The sequence below is a fragment of the Aethalodelphis obliquidens genome, unplaced genomic scaffold (genome assembly GCF_003676395.1).
Source record: "Aethalodelphis obliquidens isolate GAN/ISIS:26980383/991018 unplaced genomic scaffold, ASM367639v1 scaffold20, whole genome shotgun sequence".
NCBI classification, from domain to species: domain Eukaryota; kingdom Metazoa; phylum Chordata; class Mammalia; order Artiodactyla; family Delphinidae; genus Aethalodelphis; species Aethalodelphis obliquidens.
In genome coordinates, this window is record NW_020837964.1 from 14,230,602 (window position 1) to 14,246,160 (window position 15,559).

The window sequence follows — 15,559 nt, forward strand, 5'->3', positions numbered from 1 at the left end:
CTTTGTTCTTCCTCATAAGGCCTCCACTGAATCCAGGCAGCTCTTGACTGGAGTAGTGAACATCAAGACTACAGGGTGTCAGGAATCCTGGGCCATGGGACCACGTGACTTCATGAGACTTTGCAGGTATCTTCCTTCTTCACCCTCGTATCCTTGGGATCTGAACAGAAGGACCTGCTGTGGACAGTAACAAAGCTACAGAGAGGGAGAAGACCCTCAGGGACTGACTGGGTGAGAAGGGTGTTGAGCCCTGGGACTAGCCCCCACCCTGCACTGAGAAAGAGCCTGAGACCCAGAGGCCAAGGTCACACAGGACATTGGTGGCAGATCTGGAACATCTGGTCCTGTCCTCAGTGGTTCTCAGCCCTCCTAGAGTCCCTGCCTTGGTCCTGCCACAGCAAACAAACTGCCAAATCCCACTGGGAGCCAGGACAGCAGGACTTCCAGTCCCCATCTTCCCTGTCACATCTGGAGACCATCTGGAGGTGATTCATGATCTAGGAAGGTTGGGGTAAGCCATGGCCTTCTGACCTCTCCTCTGGCCTGGGTAATGGACCACCTCAGCCACTGATTTGCTGTGTGACCAGGGGCAGTGCCATCCGTCTCTGGTCTTCAGTCTATAAATGAAGGACTTGGACCCCATGGCCCAGGGCACTTCTGGGTCTCTTTGTATGGTCTGGAGCTGCTCACAGGAGCAGGGCCAGATGGTCAGGGGGAAGGACTCTGCTCCCTCCTCTCTGTTCTGGGGGCTCCAGGATCTGCCTCCACCCATATGCAGGTGGGGTGGGGGGAATGTCACTTACACAATGGCCCTGGACACTCTGCTGAGGTCCTATACCATATCAGTAGCTTTCTGACAGGAGTGGCTCCTTTGAGGTATGCAAGACAGCATTCCCAGCCAACACGGGCCTCCCAAGCTACAGAGAGCACAGCAGCAGGTATGGGGAAAGGGGCGCTGTGGGGATACACTGTGTGTCTATAAGAGGGTCTCTGTGTTTGTCTTGTCAGTGGGAGAGAGGTTGGAGGGCTTCCTATGTGTGACTGTATGCTTGTTTTAAATTTTTACTCCTTAGAGTACTACTGAGACTGAACATCTTCCTTTATTAGTCATTTTTATATCTTCTTAAAAGCTGCTTGCTATTGTCATTTATTTTTCTCATAATTTAAGACCTCTTTGTATGATACTTTTATATCACAAATTTTACAAAGGTATTTCCACTTTTTGTGCTTTATCTTTTAAACTTATTTGGGGTTATTTAAAACAAAAACATAAATATTTCATTTTGAAGTCAATTTATCAATATTTTCCCTCATGGTTGGTTTCTGGCTTTCATCTGATGCTTAGAAAGCTTATCTCCATAGCATGAAAATAAAAAGATTTACTCATATTTTTTCCTTAAGGAACTCTTTATTGTTTTTCCTCTTTACAAAAGTGATGCATGCTTGTTGTCAAAGTAAAAGGGCAATAAATTAATTTAGGTAGGTAGTATCTTTATGAGTTTTTCTATCTAAGAACAAGGTATCACTCCCTCTCCCCCCATTTATTTAACTTTCCTTTTGTACCCCTCAGCAGAGATTTATAATTTCTCCACATAGGTCCTAGTAAGTTTATATCTAGAAAATCAACTTTTCTTGATGCTGTTGGGAATGGGATATTTTCTTTCATTATATTTTCTATTGGTTGTTGGTATAAAACAAACTACTTATTTTTGGATGTTATTTTAAAACTGGTTGTCATTCTTGATCTAAAATTGAATAAAATGGAAAAGATTTGTTTCCTTGTGAAGACTCTGCCGTATCCATTTCTCTCTCAGGGTTTTCCACCAGGGTGAATCTGAGGATACTTGATCTAGTTCAGCATTAACCTTGACAGTTTTCTACATCCTTATTAGGATTTTCCTTCACTATGGACACTCTGATGCTGACTAAGTTGGAAGCTAAACCTGAAGGCTTTCCCACACACATTACACGCATAGGGTTTCTTCCAAGTATGGACAGTCTGATGTATAATACAGTCAGAACTATAGCTGAAGCCTTTGCCACACTCCACACATCTGAAGGGTTTCTCCCCAGTGTGGCTTCTCTGATGCCGAATTAAATGGGCATTAACATGGAAGGCTTTTCCACACTCCTTACACTGAAAGGGCTTCTCTCCAGTATGGATTCTCTGATGTACAATATAGTCAGAACTACAGCTAAATGCTTTCTCACATTCCATACATTTGAATGGTTTCTCCCCAGTGTGTATTCTCTGATGCCTAGTTAGTTTGGCGTTGATGCTGAAGGCTTTCCCACATTCCTTACACTGATAAGGCTTTTCTCCAGTGTGGATTCGGTGATGATCAAGTAGGTTTCTTTTAGAAGTAAAACATTTCCCACACTCATTACATTCAAAGGGCTTCTCCCCAGTGTGAATCCTCTGGTGCTGCATTAGTTTTGCATTAACGTTGAAGGCCTTTCCACACTCATTACACTCATAGGGCTTCTCCCCGGTGTGGATTCTCAGATGCTGCCGAAGCTGGGAGTTACACCTGAAGGCTTTCCCACACTCTTTACACTCATAGGGTTTCTCACCCGTGTGGATTCTCTGGTGCTGGATTAACTTCCCTTTGACACCAAAGGCTTTTCCACATTCAGTACACTCATAGGGTTTCTCCCCTGTGTGAATTCTTTGATGCTGAATGAGTTTTGCATTATTACTAAAGGCTTTTCCACACTCCTTACACTGATAGGGTCTCTCTCCAGTGTGGATGCTCTGATGCTGCCTAAGCTGGGAGCTGCACCTGAAGCCTTTCCCACACTCATTACATTCATAAGGTTTCTCTCCAGTGTGGATCCTCTGATGTTGAATTAATTTTGCATTAACATTGAAAGCTTTCCCACAGTCATTACACTCGTAAGGTTTCTCTCCAGTGTGGACTCTCTGATGTGTGATATATGCAGAACTGCAGCTAAAGCCATTCCCACACTCCTTGCACTGATAGGGCCTCTCTCCTGTATGGATTCTCTGATGCCTACTCAGACTCCCATTAACGCTGAAGGCTTTTCCACACACCTTACACAGATAGGGCTTCTCCCCACTGTGGATAGTCTGATGTGTGATATAATGGGAACTGTAACTGAAGCTTTTTCCACACTCTACACATTTGAAGGGCTTCTCCCCACTGTGAAGTCTTTGATGCCAAATTAATTTTGCATTAACGCTAAAGGCTTTGCCACAATCCTTATGCTGATGGGGCTTCTCCCCAGTGTAGCTATCTTGATCCTGATTAAGTTGAGAGTTACACCTAAAGCTTTCCACTAATTCTTCACATTTGAAAGGTCTTTCCCCAGAATTAATTATTTCATGTTGAATAAGTTTTGTGTCAAAGCTGAAGGCTTTCTCCAATCCTGTACACTCAGGGGACTGCTCTCCAGTGGAGATGGTATGACACTGATTCAAGTTTGGACTTTGCCTAAAGCAACACTCCTCCATGGGGCTTATATTGTCTTTCACTGTCCCATCAATGACACTCCTGTTTTCTTTCTCCATACTTCCTACTAAGTGGACTTCCTGCTGTTTCTCTAGAATATAAGTTTCTGAAAAGTCTGTTTCCTGGGAAGAGTTCCTTTGAAGTTCAAATGATGTATTATGTTTTTCTTCATACATTTCCTCTGTCAAATTATTGTCAGTCTGGATATCAATATTTACTATAAAAAACAGAAAACATAAAATATCATGTAAGAACCATGTTAGAAAACAAAAGAACTGTGATAGAAAGAAAAAAGGATCAGGGTAATCAAGGGTGGGGGGGGCTCTTTAAAATCACCAGACTAGGTCAGAGAATCTAAGGTTCATCCATAAGGTGGAATAACATGCAGCTGTTATAAAATGAAATAAATCTATATGTACTGACATGAAAAGATGTCAAAGACACACTGTTAAGTGGAAAAACAAGTTGAGAAATGGTATGTAGAGTATCTTCCATTTGTGCAAAGGAGAGTAAAAAGGGCTGACATAAACACATATATTTGAATATGCCTAGAAAACTACTGCAAGAATACACAAGAAACTGAGCAAACTGGCACAGGAAGTTTGGGAGACTTCCCCACTGCTCCCACTTTATGCACTTTTTATAGTGTTTTGAGCATGTACCAATATTACAAATTTTAAAGTAATGATTTTAAAAGATCACCAGTCTCTAAACCAATAACCAGTAACAAGAAGGTTAAAAGTGACAGCAGTGGAACAAAATTCTAGGTCTTATCTGCCAGATCAGCATTCTTTCCATCACACCATACTTTACTACACTCTTCAGTTTCTATTAATAAAAATGGAAACTGCTTAAGAAAGAGAAGGCACAGAATCCAACAACATGTGGCAACAAGGGATGGCAGGTATTAGCACTAGGAAGCAAATGGGAACAAATCTTGTTTATTTTCTTAGAACTTAAACTCTAGGCTTTCCAAAACTTCTCCTTTAACTTCTTTTTTCTCTACTTCAGAAAGGCTCTGTTCAGGCCCATTTGATCCCTTTGATCCCATCTCTTCCCACCCCTCCAGAACACTGCAGCATTCTCCTTGCCTTTCCTTCTACCTCTTCCCTCAATCCTACAATTGGTCACTCCCTAAAATTCTTTCTGTAATCTTATTAGTCTTTCTATAATCCCATAGTCCTAGTAGAACCAATGATCTCTACATTTATTCTCAAATTTCTCAAAATTGGCCCCAAAATGCTTCCTTTATTTTTTCACCTCTCATCTCTCCTCAGCCACATGTAATATGCCCCCTACCCCAGTATTTCATTATAATTGTCCTCAACAGACCCAAATGACCTGGACTTCCCTAGCAACCATTTTCAAAATAATATTGGTCTTTTCCTGATTATAGAAATAATATTCATCTGTAGTATCAGAAACTTACAAAGAAAAAAATTCAAATTACCTGGAAAATTTTTTTAAAAAATCAACTCTGCTGACATGGGTCTTGTGCCCTGTGATTTCCCCTTCTTCCTGCCTAGAACCCATTTGATTCCTGACCCCAATTAACCTACATACACTGACTAGATGAATGTTTCTATCCTCACCTGACATCACGATGGGTTGTTCAAAGACTTCAGGACTGTCTGTTGCCTACAGAATGAAATCCAGACTTCTTTGACTAAGAAGCTCCACAATATCACTTTCATCCCCCTCTATATGCCAAGCACTTTAAGCGCTCCATTTCCAAAACATGTCTTCCTTGGTCAGTGAACATCTGGTTGAATGATTACAAGGAACAAAAAGCCACTGAAACCATCTTTTAAAAAAAGAGGATTCATCAAAAGGATGCAAGAGTATCTTATGGACCCCAAAGGCAGGAAGTAAAGCTGGGCCTCATGGGAGATGGGAAATCACCTGGCAGCTACTCTGCATGAGCCAATGAGAACCTCACTATTTCAAGAGTGGTCTGGGAACAAGAATTACTGGCATTACCTGGGAACTTAACAGAAATGCAGAATCTTGGCCCTGCCCCAAACTAACTGAACGACAATCTGCACATCTGCAAGATGCCCAGGTGATGCATTTGTTCATATTTTGAGAAGCACCAAATTGATAGCATTACTTCCTCCCACCTTATTTCCTAGAGCTTATTATATATAGCTTTCTCCCTCCCCAAATAATAATAATAATAGTAATAATAATAATAAAAACAGAATTTAACTGAGCACACACTATAAGCTAGGCACTTGGTACATGTTATCTCATTTTATCATCAAACCTAGCACCATTACCTCATTTTGTAATTATTATTCCATTTTCAAGGGTGAGAACACTAACTCTTAGAGAATGCAGATAACTGACCTGCTCAAAGTCACACAACTAGGAAGTAGCACAGTTGGGATTGGAACTCAGAAAGTCTACTCCAAAGTCTAAGTAAAAAGACTTTTAATTCTGTACCCTTCACATTAAGTGGACAGTGCTTAGAAAGTAGCAAGGACCCAAAAAAAGTACTGAATCCATTCATTTTGTCTGAGAAAGGTAGAATTCCAAAATTAGGATTGAAAATAATTACAATAAAGCATTTGAAAAAAGATCTCTTCTTGGAATTAGAAAGAAATAGCAAACTATGAAAATAGTCAGAAAGGTCTCAACTGTTGCTATCTCTAGAAATCATCAAAAATTATTTAAATGGGGCTTCCCTGGTGGCGCAGTGGTTAAGAATCCACCTGCCAATGTAGGGGATACAGGTTCGAGCCCTGGTCCGGGAGGATCCCACATGCCGAGGAGCAACTAGGCCCACGTGCCACAGCTACTGAGCCTGAGCTCTGGAGCCTGCAAGCCACAACTACTGAGCCCATGTGCCAAAATTACTGAAGCCCGTGTGCCTAGAGCCTGTGCTCCACAACAAGAGAAGCCACCTTAGTGAGAGGCCTGTGCACCGCAGTCAAGAGTGGCCTCCACTCTCTGCGACTAAAAAAAAGAAAGCCTGCGTGCAGCAACGAGGGCCCAACGCAGCCAAAAATTAATTAATTAATTTTAAAAAATTTAAATGTTACTCTGTACGGCTAGCCAATAAATGTGGCACGCTTATATGTTGCTAAAGCTGACTTTCTTCCTAAAGGATTACTTTTTCCAGCATAATGGGCAATGTGTGCCTCCTTACCAGTCCAGAGGCCCTGGGGGCCTGTGCCTGTTCCAGAGGCCAGTGGAGATGGGCCCTCCAGCTCACCTCCTCCCTCCAGCTGTGAGATCACAGTAGGTTTGAGAAGGGGAAATCCTGTTTTGGGGAAAGGAAATAGGAAAGATAGGTGAATGATCTCCCACAGCTGATTTCCTAAACCTCTTCTCAGATTGTGTCAGCAATGGGGAGGGAAAGAAAGAGCCCCAGAGGGTCCCGTGCCTAAGAACTATGGGAAAGTGGCGGGGGTGGGGGGGTGGTGGGAGGAAGAGGCTTGAGAAGATGCGGGAGGAGTTGGGGAGGGCCCAGACTGTGAGACCTCATGCAGGGCAAACAGGGAGATTCTGCCTAAAGGGATAGGTACCATTTTTTGACCAGGGCCTAAAATATTACAAGTACACCGAGATCCTTGGAAACACTCAAGATATCCAGGTAGGGTGAGGGGGAACCTGAAGGTAATGCTGTAGAACAGGAAGTTACTTTTTTTCCACGCTGTGTCCAAAACACAGCCTCTATCGGGTGGATCAAGAGTGCACAACAGTCCCAGTAAAGTCCTATATTGGCCCAAAAAGGGCTTGGGGTTCACCCTTCCCAGCAACCCCGGGTCTAGGGGATTAGGAATCAGCCCCTGAGGTTCCCACTCAGTGAAGGATTACCAGAGGCCCCACCTGCAACCAGTAAGGGGAAAGGAAGCCAGGAAACCCTAATCAGCAGAGTCTGAGTCCCCGGGGGAGAAAGGCCTTACCCAGGGAGGCCACATTCCCATAATTCTCCAGCATCACATCCCTGTACAGAGCCCTCTGTGCAGGGGACAGGCCATCCCACTCCGTCTGGGTGAAGTACACAGCCACGTCCTCAAAGGTCACCAACTTCTGAAACAACAGGTTCCTGCTGCCCTAGGGGCCAATTCCATGGCTCATGCCCTAGGTGAGGGGCAGAGGGCAGTATGAGGGCTTGAGGAGGGGCTTGTGAAGAGCACAACATTAATAACAGGGGGAAAGATTTGAGAAAAACACTTGGAAGGTAAAGCATGGAATATCTGACCTGGCTCACAGCAGAGAAACCTCATGCCATATTTCACACTTACAAAGGATGACATAAGTTGAGATGAAAGAAAAACACCTCCCATGACCAAGTTCCCCTAACGCAACTGCTTCCTTTCAGTCAGGCCGTGCCCTCACTGGCGGAAGTAGCTCTGGGCCCACCCACAGGCTTTCCCACTTCCTCGCCCTCGCCCTCACCCTCAAACCTCAAGCCGCGCCCAAAGAACGGCCATGGCTTCCATCTCACCCAGCCCCACCTGATTTCTATCATGGACCCCCTACAAAAGGCTGCATAACCTCTGCTCCAGCGCCTTCAGCAGAGGAAGCTCAGTGCTGCCCAGATCGGCTGGGCACCGTGGAGGTGGAGGGAGGGGTGAGAGCAGGCAGCCCATCCTGCTTGCAAATGGCTCTCGCCAAAAACCCATTTTCTGTTACCCTCTCCCAGTCAAGCCTCAATCTGTCCAACTTCACCCAAGACTTCACTGTCTCTCCAAGGAGGTTTGGGAAAGAAGGGAGGTCAGCCATCTTTTCAGCCGCTCCTCTGCATCACTCGGCGCTCGGCACTCAGCACAGGCTCCACCATCAGGGCTGATGGCCGAGCCGCTCCTCCCCTCCGGGCAGCTGCCACTTCTGGCTGCCCTCGCTCTACCCACCACGGCCTTCTGTAACAACCTTGGGGACACACTGGCAGCGATTTGCCTCTCAACTGCTCTCTGCCAGGGCCTGTCTTGCTTGATTCTACGGGCCTCCACCCATCAACAATTCTAGTCCAACTTGTGGGCACTTCTGTGAGTCATTCATCGTGTGACTTGGATAAGACAAGAAATTCTTGGTACAAAATTAAATGCCTTCGCTGTCGCCCACCATCCCCTTTTAGCCCACGACTGGTGCCTCCTCCTTAATTCAAACCTCAGCTGGTGTCACCCACCACCATCCGCGAAGGAAAGAAACCTGGGGATTCGTTCCTGACTCCTCCCTCCCCCTTACCCCACCCCAATCTTTTGACTCTTCCTCCTAGAGATTTTTATGTTAAGCATTACTTGAATTGGGTCTCCCTCTTTAGCAACTACTTGCCTTAATGAAGCCTATGTCACCTAGACCAATAGGACTCTTTCTGAAGTGGTCACCTTGCTTTTAAACCTCCCCTCAAAATTAGTCCCCACACAGGCATCAGAAACCTGACCTCGTTAACTTCACTGGCTCCATAGGTGTCACAGGGCTGAACCGTTAAGTCACACAATGACAAGTCACTTCACTCCCCTTTGCCTTTGTTTCTTTTGTGGTAGAATGAACGCAACACAGCGCCTATCTCCCAGGGCGTCTGTCAGGACTGAGTGATCCATGTAAAGTGCTTAGTATGGTGCCTGAGGCGTAGTAAGCCTCAAATGGTGTAACTGGAGTTACTGTGACTATGATTATTCCCAAACTGTAGCCCATGGAGGTCCCTGGATGAGCATCAGTGGGGTCCATGAAATCCCTGAAATCGTATGGAAATTTTCGTTTGCATGTTATTCTGGGGAGAGGATCCAGAGCTCTTATCAGAGATCTAAAGCTTGGCCACTGCACCCCAAGCCCTGAAAGCCTCCCCAGGACACAATGAGACACAGGACTTCCTGTCTTTTTTCCCTCCCTTGATCCCACTCTCCTTATGTCCCCTTCCCCTGGAATTAGAGGCGCAGCCATTCTTTATGTGGATCTGGTCCTGCTATTCCTCTTTATCTACACCCCCCTCCCTGGAATCCTAGTCCCCTGCTATCTTCTTCCATTCATGGGCAGCTTCCATGTCTCTCATTCACCAAAGCCCTCTGCTGGGGGAGCAAAGCAAACTGGTGTGCAGAAGACTATATTTCTGCCTTCCAGACACTTCTGTCTTGCCTGTCCTGGTCTCTGGCCCCTATCCCTCCGTATCATCGCTCTTCCCACAAGCTCCAGTCTGGCAGGCAGAAGCATGGAGGGCCCCTCCAGCTTTCATAGGAAGGCTCACCAGATTCCCTTCTCAGTTTTCTTCAATGTGAAACTGCTCAGAGGAAGAGCTGAAGGACCCACAGCTCACCTGGGGCCAGGCTGTCAGAAGCATGGCTGCCATCACCTGGTCTCCCTCTCAGAGAAGGACTGGAGCTGAGGGAAAACAGGGGGACAGATGTGAGACAAGCCACCCCCACCACGAACAATACAGCCCCTCATAGAAGATCTGAGATGCGGGCAGCCAGCATCCAGACAGAAGTGCAAGCAGGAGCTGCCATGGGAAGAAAGGAGCGATCTGTTCACTGGCTCTGTGCCCAGGGCTCCTCCTGGCCATGACACTGACACTGACTGCCACGGACCCTAGGATTTTTACAATTCTGGACACATATAATACACACACACAAGTGTGCATAAAATGCAGGTAGAGTCTAAAGAATAATAAAACAAAGACTCGTGTAGCAACACGATGCTCTAAACGAGCATCCCTCTCTATTATACTGCAAGAGAAGCCAGCTGGACGGGCTGCAGCCCCAGCACATAGGCCTGAGTCAGGCCCCAGGGAGGCACCTCCTGGAGAAAGGGACAGCTGCTCCCTCCCACATGCCGGTTCCCTCACACAGCTGACTGCCCTCAAGAGTCCTGATACCTCTGTAGAGATCTTGGGAGGTTAGGCTCCTGCCCGGCCCAGGTTTACTGTGAGGAAGCTAGGCCACAAGTGAGGTACCGGATGGCTCCTCATATCTTCCAGCCTTCTGATGGCAAAGAAGCCAAGGCCTCAGCTGCCTGAGAGAGGGGGTCACTATAGCATCCCGTCCCTGGTCCCATGACCCAGCACTCCTTGTTCATTGTATTCAAGACCACATGGACCAGTTATTTTCTAATTTTTAGTGCTCCCAAAGTCAGTCTTGAAATTTTATATTTTCCTAAAATATTGTCTATATCTTCCAGAATTTAAACTTGAGTGTAGAATTATGGGAAACAGTGGCTCATGATTTTTTTCATTTCCTCCACACCTTGAGGTATACCTTGCTTTTCCTACTTCTTCTTTGAATATATATGCTCTCTAGACCTTTTAGCCTTAGTTAATGTTATGGACTGAATGTGTCCCCCAAAATTCGTATGTTGGAGCCCTAATTTCCAATGTGACTGTATTTGGAGACAGGACCCATGAGGAGGTAATAAGGTTAAACAAGGTAATAATCTGATAGGGCGGGTACCCTAGTAAGAAGAGGAAGAGTCTTCCAGAGCTGTCTCTGCTGTGAGGACACAGTGAAGGCAGCCACCTGCAGCCTCACCAAGAACCACATCGTCTGGAACCTTGATCTTAGACTTCCAGCCTCCAGAACTGTGAGAAATAAATTTCTGTTGTTTAAGCCAGACAGTGTATGATATTTTGTTATGGCAGCCCAAGCAGACTAATAACATTAGGCTGAACCATGGTTTATCTAGTTTAATGTTGTTTTATTTTCAAAAAACTAGCTTTTCTATTTAGAATACCACTCCCTTTTCTACCTGTTTGTTTGGTTTTATAAAATTAATTAACTTATTTATTTAGTTTTGGCTGCGCTGGGTCTTCGTTGTTGCGCTCAAGCTTTCTCTAGTTGCGGTAAGCAGGGGCTACTCTTCGTTGCGGTGCGTGGGCTTCTCCTTGTGGTGGCTTCTCTTCTTGTGGAGCACGGGCCCTAGGCACACGGGTTTCAGTAGTTGTGGCACACAGGCTCAGTAGTTGTGGCTCACAGGCTCTAGAGCACAGGCTCAGTAGTTGTGGCGCACAGGCTTAGTTGCTCCGCGGCATGTGGGATCTTCTCGGACCAGGGCTCGAACCCGTGTCCCCTGCATTGGCAGGCGGATTCTTAACCACTGTGCCACCAGGGAAGCCCCCTCTACTTGTTTTAAATTAAGCTCTGCTTTTTAAAATTTGTTTTTTAGCTCTGTAAGAGACACCTTATGTACCTCACCAAATCCTCTTGTCCACTCTTAGTCCAGTTCCAGAGGCTTTGACCAGCTCTGCACAAGTACAACCTACAAATGCCTCCTCAAGGGTCTACACCACACATGCCTGGCTCCTGCCCTAGGGCTTCTCTGTCCTGTGTGGGACATCTGTGGACACCTGCTGGGTCCTGAAGGATAGGGGAGTTAATGCCTGTGATGCTACCACTGACCAACAGGAGACAGAGGTCAGTGGATAAACGTTTCCCCCTTTAGTCCCCCATGTGGGCAGCCATGAGATTCCAAGGCTCCTCAAAGATCGTGCAAGTCAGAGCACCAGTCGCCTGTGGAGGGGCCAGCCTGACAGCACATCCTTGTATTGGCTGTCCCTCCTTCTCTATTGCACTCTCCTTGTCTTTCACTCTGCCCCTGGGACTACATTCCCAAATAAACTGCTCGCACACAAATCTCTGTCCTATGTTCTGCTTTCAGGGGAAGCTAGACTACAAAAAGCTTTTTTCTACCTTCTTGAGGCTACATGATTCATTCATTTTCATTCTTGCTGTGTAGCAATCTAAACCTATAAATGTTCCTCTGAATACATTATTCCCTACATTCCAGAGGCTTTTCATATTTCATGTTTTAATTACTATTTTATAACTCGTCAGCAACTGTGTTTTGTCTCTGGACAAAGAACTGTTCAGGATAATTTGTTGTTGTTAATTTATTCTCTGGCTTTACTGCATGGTGTTTAAGTAACCTGATCTATTTACTTCTGCTTTACAGATTTTTAAAGGTTTTCTTCTGTGGCTACAGTGTCCATTTTAAAAATATTCCATGGATGCTTAAAAAGAAAACTTATTCCAACATGGATGGACCTAGAGATTATCATACTAAGTGACGTAAGTCAGAAAGAGAAAGACAAATACCATATTATATCACTTATATGTGGAATCTAAAATATGACACAAATGAATTTATCTGTGAAAGAGAAACACAGACATAGAAAACAGATTTGTGGTTGCCAAGGGGGAGGGCGGTGGGGGAGGGATGGACTGGGAGTTTGGGACTAGGAGATGCAAACTATTATATGTAGAATGGATAAACAACAAGGTCCTACTTTATAGCACAGGGACCTATATTCAATATCCTGTGATAAACCATAATGGAAAAGAATATGAAAAAGAATGTGTGTATATATATGTGCATATACCTATATAAATGAATTACTTTTGTGTACAGTAGAAATTAACACAACATTGTAAATCAACTATACTCCAATAAAATAAATTTAAAAAAAGGAAACTTATCCTGTGATGGAAGAACATAATCTATCTGAATCTAATAAATCAACTCTACCAATTTTATTATATAGATTTTTCTCCATAACCCATGATTACTTTTACCTAATTGTTTAGAGAGCCAGTAAAGAGTGAACTCTCATAAAACACTGAGCCCTTATGTATCATAGGAAAAGCCTTTCAAATCTTTAAGAAATGAATAATTCTAACACTATTTAAACTGTAGCAGAGAACAGCAAAATAAGTTTCCCAGACCTTTTTATGATGCCAGCAAAATATGGATACAAAAACCATAAACTAGTATCATTTATGAATACTGATGCAAAAATCCTAAATATTGAGGACTAGACTCCAGTAGTTCCTTAATGTGACATATCATGACTAAGAGGGATCATCCTATGAATGCAAGTAAAGTTCAATATTAGCACAGATTGTACTTTCCACATTAATAAATCAAAGAAAAACATACTCTCCATCTCAGTGGATGTCAAAGGTGTTGGATAAATTCAATATTCATGCCTAAATTTTAAAACTTATACCCTAGGGAAACTCTCATATGATATACATGATATATGATATACATACAAAATTTTGTATATATACAAAATTATTATCAGCAGTATTTTAATAGCAAAAAATTGGAAACAACTCACATGTCCACTGAGAATACACAAATAAGCTGTCGTGCCATTTTTACAATGGAACATTACCCAGTAGCAAAAACGAATGACTCACAGCTACACACAAAATATGGATGAATTTAGGAACATTAATATTGAGTTATGCCAGTCCCAGAAGACTACAGACACCATGATGCCATCTTCATAAAGCTCAAAAACAAAATTAATCACATTATTTACATACACATATATGATAAAATTATTTTTAAAAATATGATTAACACAAATATGATATGTGTTATCAAAAATCAAAAATATGATTAACACAAAATTCAAGAGAGCTGTTACCTCTAGGGGTGAGAATGTGGGAACTGGGTTGGGGAGGAGCACACAGATGCAGCCGTATGGGCAGTGCTCTTCTTAATGGTGTGGTGTGTTTAATGCGTGCTCACATTACCACTATGCTCCATAAATGCCATGCTAGATGCATAACATTTAAAATATACATACTTATCTCTATGATATGAAATGATTTTCAGTGTGCAAAAGGTAGTGTGCTATCTTCTGTGTAAGAAAAAAAGGGAGTATAAGAAAATACATGTGTATCTGGTGATTTGTGCAAAAAGAAACAGAAGGAAAAACAAGAAACTAAGGAGAATAGGGGCCTCAGGTGTGGATGGGAAGTAGATGAAAGGAACCTGGGAACTGAAACAGGATGGAAGGAAACAGTGCAGAAGGGATGAGGAGGAAATGATACTTCCCTGTGCCTTTTTGTTCTGACTTTCATAACCACAGTAATGTTTCATATATCTATACCTGTATCTATCTATCTATCTATCTATCTATACATATGTATAAAAATCAACCAACCAGAATGGGATGGGGGGGTGACGACGTCCAAAAAATACAAACAACAGTAAATAAGCCTAACTATACCACAGCATAACCACAGTGAAGTGATGGGAAAGAAAAGAACTAAGTAACTCTGCAAAACAGTATTTTAACTAAATTCTCTAAGGCTAAAAAGACCTGTAGCCAAAGACTTCTTGAGGTTGCATGATTTTTAAAATCTATTTTCATTCTTTCCTATTTGGCAATTAAAACCTACAAGGCCACAAAATTTCCTCTGAATACACTACTAGCCACACTTCATGTTTTCGTTACTGTTTTATAGCATATTTTTTTGTAAACTTGCTTTCATGAGGGTATGAATGAGTCATTCTGGAACTTTTTGTGTATTCTAGGACTAAGCAAATCAGTATATTCTACATTGTAGAAATCATTCCCAGGTCATTGTCATCCCACCGCCCAAGAGAAGTTGGGCCGGGTTACCGTTTGGAACTGACACGGCTCCTGCAGACAGTGCTCTCAAAAGTCGGGCTTCTTCTGTAGCCTGGAGGGGCTCTGCTTTTTCTGCTCCCGCACTGGCCTCGATTCACTCCCTGAGTTAGGAGGGCGGGGCGCATATAGTCCATACTTGAAATGCATAAAACGTGCAGGTAAAAGCCCCTGCACGACCTCATTATGTCAAAAGACTCATATCACCTCAGGCCGCTACACCCCTGCAAATATTCTACCCCCTGGCTGCTCCAACACAAGTTCCCAAAAGGCGAGCAGCATCTTCCCCAAAGTGCTAAATGCTCGGGGCTTCGTGGCTGTGGCAGTACCCCGGGCTTCGCCTTCCACGAGACAGAACGTCATCGGCCACCAACTCCAAAGCGGGAGTCGAGGAGGGGGGAAGAGGACCCCCCCCGACAGGAAACCCACCGCCAACGCAGGGGGAAGGAGCGTCCCTGCCGCACCCAGAGCCTCGGAACCAGGCACCGCCCCCGCCTCCCGCAGCCCTTACTCACCTCCAAAGCTGGCTGCTCGGCGGCGGGCGGCCGGAAGTGCGTCACCAGGCCGCGGCCGAGCCTCTCTAGGAGCAGCTTTGCTCCTTCTCGGCGGTGCTCTGGCCCCGCCCCCTGCAACCGAAGCCCTGGTACTCCGAAGCACGGCACCCTTCTCCCCGATGCGGGTCGCAACGAGGAAGCAGTTGCTCCTCGCGGTGAGCTAGGGAAGA

At 44.4% G+C, this 15,559-nt stretch overlaps 1 protein-coding gene across 6 annotated transcripts; it reads right to left on the bottom strand.

The window, feature by feature from the left end:
- Positions 1-1,388: 1,388 nt before the first annotated feature.
- On the bottom strand, positions 1,389-15,299 carry ZNF23 (zinc finger protein 23). Of its 6 annotated transcripts, none has more exons than XM_027119348.1 (5): positions 14,844-15,299; positions 9,736-9,800; positions 7,385-7,511; positions 6,625-6,738; positions 1,389-3,690 (listed from the first exon to the last, which is right to left on the bottom strand). In XM_027119348.1, exons 2-5 carry the CDS (start codon positions 9,766-9,768, stop codon positions 1,889-1,891), a joined length of 2,076 nt encoding a protein of 691 aa, XP_026975149.1. In that variant the 5' UTR covers positions 9,769-9,800; positions 14,844-15,299; the 3' UTR covers positions 1,389-1,888. The 6 variants fall into 6 exon arrangements, with proteins under 6 accessions (XP_026975149.1, XP_026975148.1, XP_026975150.1 ...); XM_027119347.1 differs by having other exon boundaries at positions 14,830-15,299; XM_027119349.1 differs by having other exon boundaries at positions 7,385-7,562; positions 14,830-15,299.
- Positions 15,300-15,559: the final 260 nt, after the last annotated feature.